This window comes from Magnolia sinica, chromosome 3, assembly GCF_029962835.1.
Source record: "Magnolia sinica isolate HGM2019 chromosome 3, MsV1, whole genome shotgun sequence".
NCBI lineage: Eukaryota > Viridiplantae > Streptophyta > Magnoliopsida > Magnoliales > Magnoliaceae > Magnolia > Magnolia sinica.
In genome coordinates this window covers 3,188,036-3,203,791 of record NC_080575.1, presented here as the reverse complement: position 1 = coordinate 3,203,791, position 15,756 = coordinate 3,188,036, and the positions used below count along the sequence as shown (strand labels likewise).

General features: G+C 42.0%; 2 protein-coding genes across 10 annotated transcripts in view; both read right to left on the bottom strand.

Moving 5' to 3' along the window:
* Positions 1–1,359: 1,359 nt before the first annotated feature.
* Positions 1,360–15,756, bottom strand: part of LOC131239301 (exopolygalacturonase-like) — a 70,729-nt gene continuing 56,332 nt past the window's right edge. The window contains exons 1-5 of one of the 8 annotated variants that reach the window (XM_058236940.1): positions 9,024–9,368; positions 8,855–8,915; positions 3,566–3,880; positions 3,266–3,469; positions 1,360–1,515 (exon numbers count right to left, since the gene is read on the bottom strand). In XM_058236940.1, the coding sequence (XP_058092923.1) occupies positions 1,501–1,515; positions 3,266–3,469; positions 3,566–3,880; positions 8,855–8,863 (543 nt within the window). In that variant the 5' untranslated portion in view covers positions 8,864–8,915; positions 9,024–9,368 and the 3' untranslated portion in view covers positions 1,360–1,500. Of the gene's footprint in view, positions 1,516–3,071; positions 3,470–3,565; positions 3,881–5,078; positions 5,114–8,854; positions 8,916–9,023; positions 9,369–15,756 lie in introns of those variants that run through there. The other 7 variants (XR_009168117.1, XM_058236938.1, XM_058236941.1 and 4 more) reach the window with 7 other exon arrangements.
* LOC131239300 (DNA topoisomerase 3-alpha) overlaps positions 11,922–15,756 on the bottom strand; it is a 33,300-nt gene continuing 29,465 nt past the window's right edge. For both annotated transcript variants that reach the window (XM_058236934.1, XM_058236935.1), the window contains 4 exons: positions 15,560–15,643; positions 14,490–14,657; positions 13,074–13,194; positions 11,922–12,417 (listed from right to left, as the gene is read on the bottom strand). In XM_058236934.1, coding sequence (XP_058092917.1) covers positions 12,195–12,417; positions 13,074–13,194; positions 14,490–14,657; positions 15,560–15,643 — 596 coding nt within the window. In that variant the 3' untranslated portion in view covers positions 11,922–12,194. The remainder of the gene's footprint in view (positions 12,418–13,073; positions 13,195–14,489; positions 14,658–15,559; positions 15,644–15,756) is intronic.

Sequence of the window (15,756 nt, the reverse complement as noted above, 5' to 3'; positions counted from 1 at the left end):
GTCTATTTGATAACATTGGAGTGTTTTCAAGAGTCATTAATCTCTTGTTGATAATATATTTAGGCTTCTGCGTTCGTTCTTGTGATGCATATATCCCTTCTAAACTATTGGAGTCTCAGCGCAGAAGATCACTTGGATTGGAAGATCATAACCATCAATCATATGCATTTGGATCATTATCTTGATGTGGGAAAATCATAGCAATTGGATAGTCTGAAATATCCATTTCTGGAACTATCTTCTCTGATCTAGTCTCAGATATCCATTTCTGCATGCCCATGACTTGGATCATCAGATCATTATGATTTTTTAAAAGAACTAATGAAGAGTGGGTCAGGACAAATCTATTGTTAAATAAATAAATAAACAGTAGAAATGCACCAGCATGTTAGCATCTCAGAGCAATGCAGCATTACTGCTCCTAGTTGAATCGGTTTGTTGAGAGAATCTGATCCATTGATCCGAACAATAAGTTTAGAACACATTTAATGTGCAACCGTTAAAAAACCACACTGATTGAATGATCTAATACATCTTTAATTTGGCCTTATTTTGTATAGCCATCCGTCAATTTGACCTTGCAAGGATGATTCCGACCATTAATATATAGGTTAATTTAGAACATTGACAAAATGAATTTCAGGGTCCTCATTAAACTTCAGAAATCAATGGTCAGGATCATCATTGTGGTGTTATAATGGGAACATGGTTTATACACCGTAGCTACCAAGAAAGTGGACGGTTCAAATCCTGGGACCATTTCATCATGTGGGCCCAATGGGATGATGCATGCGATATGCAATTCGAGCAGTAAAGACACTTTTTAGCAAGAAATCAAATCCTAATTTCTCTGACGCAAATAGCTGCAGAGGAAAAACGTGCAACTAGCTGCATGTGGGCCCCACAATGGTGAAGGTACAACATCCATCCAGTGATAAAAATAGGATGCACCAAAAATCATGGCGATCCAACCATCATATGGGGATTATTTGACAGAATGTTAAGGACCACCGCCCAAAAACCTTAAATTCACGTGCTGGCCCACTAGATGGTTGGGTCGGCATGATCTTTGGGGTATCCCATTTTCACTGCGGACCCACTATGTTAGACTGGTTGGATGCCATGCATATGCCACGGTGGGCCCTACACCCCAACTGTTAACATTTACAAACAGTCATAGGTGGACCCAAGAAGTTTTAAATGGTAGTGTTCAATTCCCTAATTCCCTGTTTCCGGTGTTGTGGTCCAATTGAGATTTGGATCTGCTTACTCCCTTCTAAATATTCAAATGTCACCCAATAGATACAAGTGGTGTTTCTTTAGTAAGGACTGCTTAAGTGATAGATTCTATATGCTTGAAACAGTCGGTTGATCAATGTTAGAGCAATAGGAGATGATATTGCCAACACCATATCAGTATGTCTTGGCATGGAACAGCTGCACTGCAAGAAAGACCGCAAACTTGCTACCGGTGATGCTTTTGTATCGTAATGTGGTTGATCAGCATTCGCAAGGCTGCACATGTTCACAAACAATGAAAATAAGAATTAAGAAAAATACTACACTCCAATGGTTCTAATTTAATCATCAAACTACCTCTAATTTTCAACAATGTACCTAATTCCATCATCAGGGTTGCTTGATATGCCAGGGATGAAAAGTTCATAGTTGCCTTCTCCAACTAATACACAATCATCACCTACGCTAATGATGGAACCTATGATGTTGATGTTCGTGGATGAATTGACATGGATTCCATTTGTATTATGGTTGTCTCTGGGGGCTGTGGTATTGAGGTCGTAGACTTGAACCCCTTGGGACCAAAATAAGCTGTAATGTGAAAGGACTTTTGTTCAGTAAATGATTGTCGTGGATTGTAGAGTTTGATTTTGGTGAACTTCATAGACTACAAGCCACAAACAAACACATTTATTTCATTTCTTCCTCGATTCATGTGTTCTTAACGATGGGTTATCTTATTCGTGATTCGAAATTAGCAGCATCCAGATGTGTGGGTCTACCTCATGTTAGGGTCCCATGTGAATAAATTTCAGTTTTTTATGTTCGCTCCTTTTGTTATGAAAAAAAAAATACATACATTTGTGTCATTGGGTGAATTGCACTAGTATGTGTAGGGCTGTCAATGGGCTAGACTTGGGCCGAGCAAAATCAAAATTTTGAACCAGCCCGGCCCATTAGGCCTGGACTGAGCAGTTCAAAATCTAGGCAAAGGCAGCTCCATGCCCAGCCCATTGACAGCCCTGATTATGTTCTCGTTCACCTTCTCTTTGTTTCTGATATAATCATATAAATCATTTTAACCTAATTGAGATCTTACACCGTGAAATTACTACATTACATTTTTTGTGAAAAAATGGGACAGCCCACCACCTATCATGCACCCGCAAAGATAAAGGTAGTGCGAGAAGTCCTTTCACAAAAAAGAAAAGCCCCAATAACCATGCTCCCATGAAAGAGCTAACAAAATTGACAATCGCCCATTGACAATCTTATCATTTGTTGACCCAACAACATTCTACAATGATCAAGATGTTACTTTCTATATTAATCAAACGCGAACACTTATAAGCAATGCAATGTCGCCACAACTTGTGGTGACATACCATCTTTCTAGCCAACGTGCAACCCATGCAGGAAATATGTACCATGAAAATGGTAGGTCCCACAATGAAGATCACCTAGCACCAAAAATCAGGCGAGGTTGCTCACAAGATGAGCTGCACGATTGGATTTAATGGACAACTGATGGTCTAACTCAATGTATAGGTGTAGCCACCTAGTGAATGAATAAGCCTGATTTTCTGAATAGGATGATCTTCATGGTAGTGATGTCCTACACAAGTGGCATGTTAGTGGGAAAGATTGTATAAGCACCTGTCCTTAATGTGTGATCGGTTCTCTATTTAAATTGGCAATGGAAAAAGATATGCATAAACTTACAGTCAGGAGAAATTGACATTTTTTTATATTAAGGCAGGTTGTTTGGTTCCAAGCATGAGCCTCCTTAACCGTCAATAATTCATCAACCGCTCATTATCAACCCATGCAAGTCTATGAACTTTTTCTAGGTAACATCGATAAATGCAACAAGTTCTGGGAGGTCCTTCACCATTCCCTTCATCACGACTTCGGGATATGATTCATGATGGCATATTAGTGGGAAAGATCATATAAGCACTTGTCCTTAATAGGTGATCAGTTCTCTAATTAAATTGACAATGGAAAAAGATATGCATAAACTTACAGTTGGGAGAAATTGACATTTTTCTTCCTTAGGCCAGGTTGTTTGGTTCCAGGCATCAGCTCCTTGACTGTCAATAATTCCTCCACTGCTCATCATCATCAATCTGTGCAAGTCTGTGAACTTTATCCAGCTATCATTGGTAAATGCAACAAGGTCTGGGATTGCCTTCGCCATTCCCTTTATCACGACTTCAGGAGATGATTTCTGATGGCATATTAGTGGGAAAGATCATATAAGCGCTTGTAGGTGACCAGTTCTCTAATTAAATTAGCTATGGAAAAAAGATATGCATAAACTTACAGTTGGGAGAAATTGACATTTTTCTTCCTTAGGGAAGGTTTTCTGGTTCCAGGCATCATCTCCTTGACCATCATTAATTCCTCCACCGCTCACTGTCAACCCGCGCGAGTCTATGAACTTCATCCAGCTATCATCAGTAAATGCAACAAGGTCTGGGAGAGCCTTCACCATTCCCTTTATCATGACTTCAGGAGATGATTCCTGATGGCATGGCCTCGTAAATGTGATGGGGCCCAATAAGAACTCTCCATTGGGCATCACAAAGTTCGATCTACCAACATAGGAACATGGAGATTCCCATGCAGCTAAGAAATCCTACAAAAACATAGCAACGAAAGACAAGAAGAAAAGACTTGAAGACTGATTGTTCATTGGAAGCCTTCGACTAGCTCTACATGTTGGCCAATGCCAAATGCCATTGCTCCCTAATGGTTTTGCTTACAGTCCTTGTTTAAGTTAATAGCCCAAAATACTCGTTTGAGTGACTAGAATGAATTAGAGTCATTTTATAAGTCGTTTACTATTTTTGTTCAATAATATTAATTTTATTTGTCATTCCAGATATTTCTCTTCTTGTGTAGTGCATAATCATCACTCCATGCTTGGGCCTGTTTGTGTTGGCCCATCATGGGTTGATAGTTGTGACGCCTCTCTCTCTCTCTCTCTCTCTCTCTCTCTCTCTCTCTCTCTCTCTCTCTCTCTCTCTCTCTCTCTCTCTCTCTCTCTTATTGAATCTTATGCCTATTAGTTTCTTCCTTGATCTATTTGCATTACATTCCTAAGATCATAATGTTGGAACAATCCTAACCTCTTATTTGTGGATGCTTGTCGAATTAGGATCTTCAGATATTTTTCATTTAAAACCGTCCGATATATGCCCACCAAACCGATAGTTAGATAATCAAATAAGATTAACTTTCAGTTCATTATACATCGATACTGGGGACCATTATTTGGACAGTTTTATTTGAGTACCTATATGCAATGTGTGCAATTTCTAAGTGCCTGAATATCATCCATCACATTCTGCAAGAGTATCAATGTTTTTCTCAAGTGAAAAGGAAGGAAAATGGGAGGGAAACTCGTTTAACCAAAAAAAAAGGAGTGAGTCTGGTAATCTTCCAAAGGCCAATGGATCATACACAAGCACTTGGCAACTTCTTACAAAGTTCATACCTATTAACACTAATTTAAATAAAACTCCATGCAAATTTTAGTCTTTTTTTTATACGCACCATGAAACAAAAATTGAGATTATTTGGTTATATTACTATCTGATTTGTGGATTTTTATTTATTTTTTAATGGATAAAATGAAAAAAATAAAATAAAATCTAATAGTCATGTTTTAATAAACAAACATTCACCAACCAAAAGTTAGGATAATGCCAAAGTCAGGACCGTCTTCACTCACTTCCCCACCAATTACTACTCAGTCAGGATCTAGACTCATTTTAAATTTGTAAAATAATCAAATTTTATAGCTCTAAAACTAAAAATGATGAACATCATACCATTTTTTCCTATGCCACCCAATCCAATGAGCATCCTAGTTGCAACAAAAATTAAAAAATAAAAATAAAAATCGTTAGCTTCATTTTATTTTACAAGCAATAAGAACCATTAATACAATGGACCCATGCCTATTGTTTGTAGGGCCACAGTGTGAGTTGTATAGAATATGGTGGATTCAAATGGTGCAACTAAGGTGTGCACACTGGCAAGCAAGTTAAAACAATCTATAGAAAATCACTCACCACCATATAGATGGTAAATATTTTTTATACAGAAAAAAAAAATTCCACGTGGGCCTGTATATAGTGGGACATTCTGGATAAACAATATAAATCATCACTAAAGAGGTTGTAGTAAGAATCACCACTAGAGACATATCATGAATGGCTAAAATGCTGCATGTGTTTATTGGTAAAATATTTGAATATACAAGAAAATCTATTTGTAGATGGGCCACTAAAATTAAGCATAAAAATGTCCCAATATAGCAAACATGTGGGATCAAGGATGATCATTGGATGGTCCCATGACACACATCATGTGGTATCACATGTACATTGAATGTAGACCATCGGTTATAAATTTTGAACTGTTCAATTCTCAGCTGTCTGGCTTACATATGAATGAAGTAAATTTATTTATTTTTAATTGACAATAGTTGCAAATGTGCAACAGTAGGAGCTGAGGGGCAGCATTTCTTTTGACACTTGAAGATGCGCATGTACAAATTACGACCTTGATAAGAATGCAACATTTTCACAGGCAAAGTCCTACAAGGCATCAGATTGTAGACAAGAATGGACAATTCAAAAGAGATCAATGATCAACATTAAACGTAAACATTTGGTGCTCATTAAGAATGGGCCATCCTCCTTATGGTCGAGATCATCTAGATGATTGGGTCCATCATGGTTTAAAAAAGATGGCCTCATTATGGAGTCACCATCCTTATTTTCTCATCAAGATGAACTGGTCCATCTCATTCACAGTTTGGATGGTCCACGCACATTCGGATGCTTCTTGAGGTCATTTCCGTCTCTCTATATGCAAACACACGTGGCCAAGCATATGTGCGGAAATCAGACATGCAAGTGACTACACACGAAATAGTGAAGATGGAAAAACCCACTTTTGAAACCTTCTTGAGCCCCACCCTGATGTTTATATGGCATCCAACACCTTCATAAGGCGATACCCCCCGGGTGTGGGGAAAACACAAAAATCAGCATGATCAGAAACTTCCAGGCCCCCAAGAAGGTTTAAATGGTGAGCGATCATTTCCCGCTGTTTCTTGTGGTGTGGGTGTGGCCCACTTGATTTTTGGATATCCTCATATTTGGGCTCAACTTCTTAAATGAGCTAGCCAAACGGATGGGCAAAATGGATGTAACACAAACAACATGGTGGGCCCCACAAAGCTTGTGGTTACAGGAAGTTACAGCCACAGGTGGCGTCCCCAAGCCTAAAGGCAGATACATGAAATCATGCAAGTACAATGGAGCATATTTTTCACATGTCATAGATCCAGAGAGACACAAGTATGATAGATACGAGCCATCCATAATATTTGCCCCACCATGCCAGATAAAACACATGGATGGGCAAAGGGATTTCAGCCCAATTTATTTCTAAACCGAACTTTTTGTTTCCAACACCTGGGCCTGTTCGGGAAGTGGACTGACCTTTTGACAGAGGCATGCATACAATGGAGTCCACTCAATAGTCGGATTGGATCTTAGTATGTGTGCCAAATTGGCACGTGGGATCGTGTTTACCAGGCAAGATGAAACAATGCATTCATACATGCAAGAGAAACCTTAATGTAATCACGGATGGCTGAGGAGGCATGATTTCGGCACTCTCCTAGCATAGCAACTTTCAGACAGTTGATTGGGTGTCCTCCCTCACAGCTCCTTTCACCTCTCCTTGAGGGACACTCACCAGGGATATCTCAGGTGGGTGGTGGCATGACTCTGTGGGGCCCACCGTGATATTTGTGTTTTATCCATTCAAGTCATCTGTTTTGCCAATGCTCATTTTAGGCGTGAGCCCAGAAATGAGGCAGATCCAAAGCTCAAGTAGACCGTACCATAGGAAACAGCCTACTGTTGAAAGCTTCTTGGAGGCCACAAAAGTTTGGATTGGATAAAGCTGATGTTTCTGCTTTCCATTCATTCAGCTCTGTATGACCTTATGAACAGGTTGGATGGAAAATAAACATCATGGTGGACCCTAGGAAGGTTTCAACAGTGGGCATCATCATCCCCACTGTTTCCTGTGGTGTGGTCCACTTGAGCTTCGGATATGCCTCATTTTTGGGCTCCCCTAAAATGAGCTGGTAAACGGATGGTCAACGTGGATAAAATACATATTCACGGCGGGCCCCACAGAGCTTGGCTGCTAGGGACATTCCGGGCTGCAGACAATCCACCATTAATGCCCACACATGCAAATTGCCTATGCCCCTCTCTCATAGGAAGTTCTATGTGGGCTCAACAGATATTCCCATGAAATCCACTCCATCCATCAATTTCTCAAGCTCATATAGAACAGAAATCCAAAAATCAGGTAGATCCAAGACTCAAGTGCGCCATAGGACAAGAAACAATGGGGATTCAACGCCCACCATTCAAAACTTTGTGGGGACCATAGAAGCTTTGAATCGGGATGACATTTGTGCCTAGTATGTATCCCAATTGTAATAACCATACGAACGGTTTGGATGGCATATAAACATCATGGTTGGCTCTAGGAAAGTTTCAACGGTGGAGGTTTCCATTCTCACTGTTTTCTGTGGTGACCCACCTGAGTTTTGTATCATCCTAATATTTGGACTCCTGTCTTATTGTGGGACTGGGTTTGGCCACTGATGCTGCTGGCTATTGGTTGGTGCTCTGTGGGCCCCATCGTGATATGTGTTTCATCCACGTCATCCATCCTTTTTTTCTAGATCATTTTATGATAAGAGCCCAAAAATGAGGTGGATCCAAATCTCAAGGGGACCACATCAAAGGAAAGAGTGTTGATTGAACCCCCACCATTAAAAACTTCCTAGGGGCCACAAAAGTTTTGGATCAAGCTAATATTTGTTGTTTTTTTTTTTTTTTAACTTTTCATCCAAGTCTGAATGACCTAGTCAACAGGTTGGATGTCAAATAAACATTACAGTGGTCGCTTGGAGATTTTAATGGTCGACATTCACTCACTGTTTTCCTGTGGTGTGGTCCACCTGAGATTTAGATCTGCCTAATTTCTTGGATCAAGCCCTAAAATAATCTGGAAAAATGGATGGATGGCGTGGATAAAACACATACATCGTGATGGGGCCCACAGAGCACTGACCAGTAGCCACCTGGCTACTGGCAGTGTCACTAGCCAAACCGCTACCCTTATAGTGAGGTTAAGAAACTGATGAATGGAGTGAGTTTCTCACGGGGATCTCTATGGCCCCCAGCTTCCATCGACAGGGGATTTTACAGATAGAGGTGTCAACGGGCCGGGTTAGAACGAGCCAATCTCTGTCCAAGCCCGGCCCGTATTCTTCAATGTATGCCCAAACCCTGCGCTGGCCCAGTGACAGGCCAAAATAGTATAGATGATTAAACATTGCATTTCAAAGAAGAACAGCATCGGATTTAGCAAATAAGAAAAAATCATATAATTGGAAACACAAACCTGTGGATCCAAACATAAGAAAATCCACCAAATATCTAAGATTCAATTTGAAGTGGCAAAAGAAGCTCAATCAACGAGATATAAAGTCAAACCATCATACCTGTAACATGTGATATTCTGGACCATTAAATAACGAGAATGTAACGAAACCTCCGTCTCATCTGCAGCCCCAAAAGACAAAAAGAATAGTAGTGAAGAGATAGAGAGAGATTCAATCATGAGTTTCATGAAATACTTTCGCCCTTAAACGCCATACAAAACAAGAAAACTTACTTGACGGCGAAGTAGCGAGCAGCATTCAATTCTTTTTGGCTTGTGGCCCAGCAAGGTAGGATTGTCACCTGAGAAAGGGCACCGGTCCGAGAGGGCCGGAAAAAACAGCCGCTGACGGCGAATTGGCGAGCGGCGAACGAGGGTGTTGCTGCTGATGAAGGGCGGAAACGATGGTTGTGACGATGCCGGGTTGAAGATGGATGGATGGATGAGGAATGGAAGAGGAAGAGGGTTTCGAGGTTTTAATGTGAATGGTAGGCTGGTAGGAATGTCTATTTTGGGTCCGATTCTATATCTGTCGATTGAAATTATTGCTCCTTGAATCTATTTCAAGGACACGTCTTTGTGAGAGAGAGGAAGGCGTTGGTGTGTGCAGGGTAGCTAATGTTCCCGTTGGGCCTTACCCAACACGTGAGGCGTGAAGTAATCCGCAGCTAGAGGTTTCACGTATTTAAAGTAATGGCATTCTTGTCCGCTGAAATTGCGCCCGTACATAAGGATAATAGTCCAGTACAGTAAGTTTGGAGGGCAGAGAAAGAATTAATTAAAAGCGAGGTATAGGGTGCTCGCAGAGCACCATAAGTTATGGTGCTCCTGGTTGCATTATACACTTAGATAGTCAATCCATTGATCTAAACTGTTCATTGGGTCCAACCCATATTTCATGAGGCTGTGGTGAAAGCGTCAAAGTTATTAAAAAATATTAACCATTGGATCAATGGCCTTATAAATGACGATTAAGATCATTTACACAAAAGAGGTCCTATCAACAATTTGATTCATCCATTTCTTAGGGCCCACAATGGATTGCTTGTGATTCTAAACAATCATTTTGTTCCTAGACAATCATAACCATCCGTTCTTAGAAAAAGAATAGCTACACAAAATAAGGTCTAATTAAACATGAATTAGATCATTTGATCACTGTAATTTTTTAATGGTTGCCCATGAAAGGCATTCTAAACTTAATGTACAGTTCAGATCAGTCAATCGGACTGTCTAACCGAACCGATTCAGCTAGGAGCACCATATTTCATAGTCCTCTGAGATGCGAAGAGGAGAACTTTGATACTCTGGCGGTGTATGATGGATGATACACGCGCAATTTACGCGGGATTTGGTTCCGCTTCATTTTTTGGATCATGCCCTGAGATGAGCTGGCAAAACGTATGGACGGCGTGGATATACAAAAATATACTTCAAGGTCGCCCCACGGTCAGGGCCACATCAGGTAATCCGCTCCCGCCAGTGAGAACCGTCGGCTCCTGCAACGTAGGCTTTCCTTTTCTTCCCTTCTTTTTTATATTTGGCGGGAAGTCGCTGTCGAGTGGTTTCTGCGTGCAGTTAGGCGGTTTCTGAAGGTGGGCCCCATTTCTCCCCCAGGCCCCATTTATTCCGCTCCATTCTTTTTAAATGTTTTGGCACGGCGGTGGGCCCCACTCTACTGCCACGAGGGGGGATGGACGAGGTTTGGCTAGTTACCTCAACACCAGCCAGCTAGCTAACGTCGAAGCTCTGTGGGCCCCACCATGATGTATGTGCTTTATCCACGCCGTCCATCCATTTTGCCGTCTTATTTTAGGGCATGAGCCCAAAAATGAGGCAGATCCAAATCACAGAGGTATTTAAAATTTTTAGACCTATTGCTGATGGACCACTGTGAAGAAAAAACGGTTATTATCGTCAATCAGAAGCATCGTGACCATTGATTTTTATCCTTTCACTGTCCTTTCAAATGCCACTAATCAGATGGCGGATATTCTCTGCTTTCTCGAGTTACGTTACCCTGCCAGTAAACCGCTGTATACGGACGGTGTCGATCCACCGTTCCCTCTGCTATGAGCACCCTGGTAGGTGGATTATATGTAATTTCCAATACCACTCTATCCAATCACCTAGGTTTTGGAATCTATGTTAATCAGAGGGGCCTCGCCCATATGTTTCGCACGTAAAACTAAAGAGAGCAGATCCAAGCCGCTCATTTAGTTGGGACCTGCGATGTAGCTATCATGTGGTCCACCATCAGCATGTTGGCAATTGACCATAAATTGTTTAGACAGTCACCCATGCAGTGAGCAGTCCTGATCTGGGCCACATCTACTGGCGGCATTCACACGAGGGATATAATAGGAATGATCCAGATCCATGGACCATCTGAGATCTGACCAACCAGCTGGACGGTCAAGATTTGCTAACAGTACAACCATGTGTGCTGAGAAACATCGGCTCTTGATGCACGAAGATGTGTGTAGCATGCTATGCACATAATCCAGACTGTTCATCTGATGGGACCCCAACCTTTGAACCGCTCACAAGTCTGTCCGGATAGTGGTCCTAATTTACAAGCCCGGGCCAGGCCATCGACTGAGATTAGGGTCCAACCCCTGGCCCAATGGGGCATAGAACTCACTCATTGCCACCCCTATCCAATTGTCGTAGATGAACATTGGTCCCAACATCACCGGCTGGTAATTGTTCACATGAGTAGCCCCATCATGGATGGAGCCCACACTGGATGGTCATGATGCATCAGCATCCTGAGATCCAAGATCATGATGTCCAAGTTTCCTAAGACAACCAAAGGAATCCCGCTACTTAAATCATGTTCATGTTTGTTTTTTTCTTTAGGTGGTAATACATAAACGTGAGTTCATATGGCAGGTCCCACAATGGATGTGAATGCACCAACAATCTCCTCATCAAATGTGAGACATTGGCTGTTGCCCACTATTCTCAAGCTACAAATCCAATGGCTAGGATCATTTGATAGGGGAGATATGAAGCATGCCCCATCACATGATGGGCCCCCAGATGAACAGCTAAGTGCACTCGCATCACAGGTGGGAACCAGGAAAATATGTGCAAGATCAAAGACAGGTGGGCCACAAATGTACAACGGTAACCATCCAAATCCTACATACAGGCACATCGCACCTGACGGTGCAGATTTAGCTGATCGATTACACAACTACAGTGGAGATCACCTGACGAGGTGGCTCCTTAACGCGTCTCCACAAGTGGGGTGACCATAGCGTTTTGCCGTAAAATCAATAAACATGCATTAGATTCTACTTGCATGTGAAATACATAACATGAATACAAAATAGCAAAAAATCGAAATTTCTTAGAACAGCAGCAGCAGCAAAAGCTTGCAAAACCAATAAAGCTCACAAACCTCGGTTTGGGCAGACATTTGCAAAATGTGAGGGATCACCACAAGCGAAACACCTCCGACCAGATACAGGCTCGCCTGTTGCTGTTACAAAGGTCGCATCTGCTGCATTGTGTGCTCCCCTGCGCCCTCTGCCACGTCCACCTCTCCTGGTGGGGCTGTTACCATGCGGCCCACCTCCTCTGCCCACACCATTGTTGTCGATGGTATCCTCCCATCTGTATCACAAATATCAAATCTATTCATTAGTCCATCGCTTCCGTCATATCACAATCGTCCATTCACAGTAACGGCATTGTGCCAATAAAGTATTTCATTCATTTGTCATCGTGATCATCATCAAGCCTTATACCAACTAGTTGGGGTCAGCTACATGAATTCTTTTCAGCCATTCCACTCTATCAAGGACCATAATTTCAGTAAGACACTCACATCCTTTTGGGCCTTCCCCTCGTCCAAAGGTATTTCATTTATTCAAGATATAAATATAGAGGGAGGTCAGTGAAAAAAGACTGCTTGGACCATACTGGCAGCATTTTAGTTCGGGCCTACATTGCATATGGATGTGGCCCACCTTTCAGTATCTGAATTGTTCATCTGGTGCTCTGCACCATAGATGGGCAATGCTACAAAAATCTCACCCTTGGATATTACCCATCTGATTGTTGGCATGCAACTGGACGCTTGAAAAATCAGAGGCTCAAAAAAGTTTAGACAACCGTAGATAGTTTCTCCAATAGGATGTGGGGCTTGTTTGATGGAGGATATCAATGGTCAAATGCCAATATATGGCAGGGCAGAATAGATGCTAGGATCATTTGATAACACCTAATCATGATGGGGCTTCTAAATGTTGAAGCATGCTTTTACATACACAAAGAAATTGCACTCCTGCGATTGGCACGTGTAGAACTTTCTTCCCCTATTAGCGGTTGTATTAGCGGTTCGCAAAACGCAAGGTGTCCCACATGCATTACACACAACAGGATCCGTTCCTGCATTGTCAGAAGCATTGATTAGATTTCTAGAACTTGAGGGAAAGATGAAGATGACTTAAGTTAACAAGCATGTGCAATATCCAGGCCATTCATCCACCAGGGCTCACCATGGATGCGCCCTTGCCCAAAAATTCAGGCCAGTCAAATAATCAGGTGGGTCGCATATGCATGAGAAAAATGGACAGTTGGAATTAAATGACTAGCGACCCATGATTCTCAGCACAAACGTGTGATACCTGATGAGAGGAGCAGTGTCGCTTCACTTTTGGCCAAGAGCTGTTCAAAGTGGGCCCCACCTTAGATATGGCCCAAATCTCACACATGAGGAATTTACAAATCTCGGGCTGAGGATACACAATATTCTCTGGCCTTGAGTTTGGACAAGTGGTCCAGAGCACCTTGGATGGGGGATTCCCCCAAAATCCTCCAGGTAGAAAAGATCTTAACCCTACTGTGGATGGCCCGCAAATAGATGGTTAAGATGAAAATACAGCATCAGTTAACGGTTTGGTGGAAAAAAGACCAAATATTGGATGATTACGGTCTTCCGGTCTGTGTGATTTTAGGGCATGGTCTATCCATTTCAGGGTCCATCTGATTCACAAAAATCATCAATAACTGTTCCCTGATGTTGCACAATATTATCAGGCCTCGAGTTTGGACAAGTGGTCAAAACCACCTTGGATAGGTGATTCCCCAAAAATCCTCTAGTTAGAAACGATCATAGATCTTTTGTTGGTGGCCTGTAAATGGATGGTTACGATGAAAATACAGCAGCAGCTAATGGTTTGTTAGGAAAAAAAAAAAAGAAAAATGCTGGATGAATAGGAACCTAGAACCTTCCAGGTGATTTTGGGGTATGCTCTATCTATGTCAGGGCCCATCTGGTCAACGGCCTAGGTTGCCATAGATGTGAATTGCCTAGAACTGGTTACAGGAATCTCTTGTAACCCCTGATATGGCCCAATGAAAAAGTGTCATGTGCGAGTATCAGAAGTTTGGCCTGCAATAAAAAGGGCAAAAACGGTGGAACCTTTGCTTTTCACAGCAGACCCCACCTCTTACATGTGCACATGGCTCTTTTTCATTGGGCTGTGTCAGGGTCCTCCTGTAACCAGGGCTGTGTCAGGGTCCTCCTGTAACCCCTGGTTACGGGCAATTTGCATGTGGCTGCCAGGCCTGAGGCAGGAGCCAATTTGTTGATACCCAAGGCTTGAAGCTCATACAATTCTACCAGGAATGAAAAGTGAGGAATGATATAAAGGAGCTAAGGTGATCAGAATCCGTCGTACCATTTTCTGAGTTTAGGTTTCTGCCGCGTCGATTGCCTCGTGTGTTGGAAACCTGGGAAGGGCAGTCATTTGAAGAATGCCCCCTTTGACTGCAATGTACACAACTAGCCTGCCTTGTGTTCCCTCCCTGTGCATTATTTGAAGGTTCCATAGGGCGCCGCCCTCTTGCTGCAGGAAATGGAGGGAGAAAACAGGTAAAGGGGTTGAGGAAAAGGGCGGGGACAAATATAAAAAAGGAAGAGGATTCGATGCTATCAATATTACCTTAGTCATCAAACACTTGACATGTACATATGCAGTACGTATACGAGATCTAGACCTTTCATCAGTTGCGCATCATCCCAAAAATCTAACTGTTCAAGTAGATCAATCCATCGCATGGGTCCTAGATGGGACCCACAAGCTTTCCAATTCACGATCAAGGTAAAGAGATGCCCAATTGGACTCTGTGACACATGAATCCAAAGGATGGTCTAAATCAAGGAAATGATTGGACTATGGGGCCCACAGGTCAGTCAAGTGATGCTGTCTCTGTAGATCATGCAGTTGTTGTCTAGTTTCTAGCATTAGTTTCCCTATTTCTCCTTAGCATCTGTTGTTCCATTCTGTTGGCTTATTTATCAAGCTTGTCGTAAATCTCTGGAAGTTTGTTCATCTAAAGCGTATAAATTGCATTCGAAGTTCAATTCCTTCAGTATGTCTCATCATCCTAGCCATTGATTGGAGAACTCTTGAGGATTACAAATGGGCGGCTAGAGAAAAGTATAAACAAGGCCAATATTCAATAGGCAAAAGAAGTAGTCCTCTTGAGTGATAGCTAGGATCATTTAACTGTTGTCATTTTTCACGTACGGCCTATCCATGGCAGGCCGCAATCGTAGAACGGCTTGGACCTCATACATGTGTGCCATGTGTTCAGAGTGTGAGTGCTTGATAGCTTAGATGTTACCATTTAGCACTGGATACTTTCTCTATAGTAAAACATCCATGCAACCATAGCATTTCATATAAGCTGATTTTTAACAAATGTGTGGATGAGCAAAAAGGAGGGGATGGTTCATATTTTATACCTGGCGTGCTAACAGGAATGCGGGGGCCGGTTCCGCAAATTTCTATCAATTCTTTCAACGTCTCGTCACAGCCACCAACACAACCTGACAAAAATATTTGTGCATGTGTGCATTGAGACACAAATAAACACATGAAAGACATGGAATTGCAATTAGGGGGTCATTATGAATTAACATGGTGGCAAATCCACTTCATA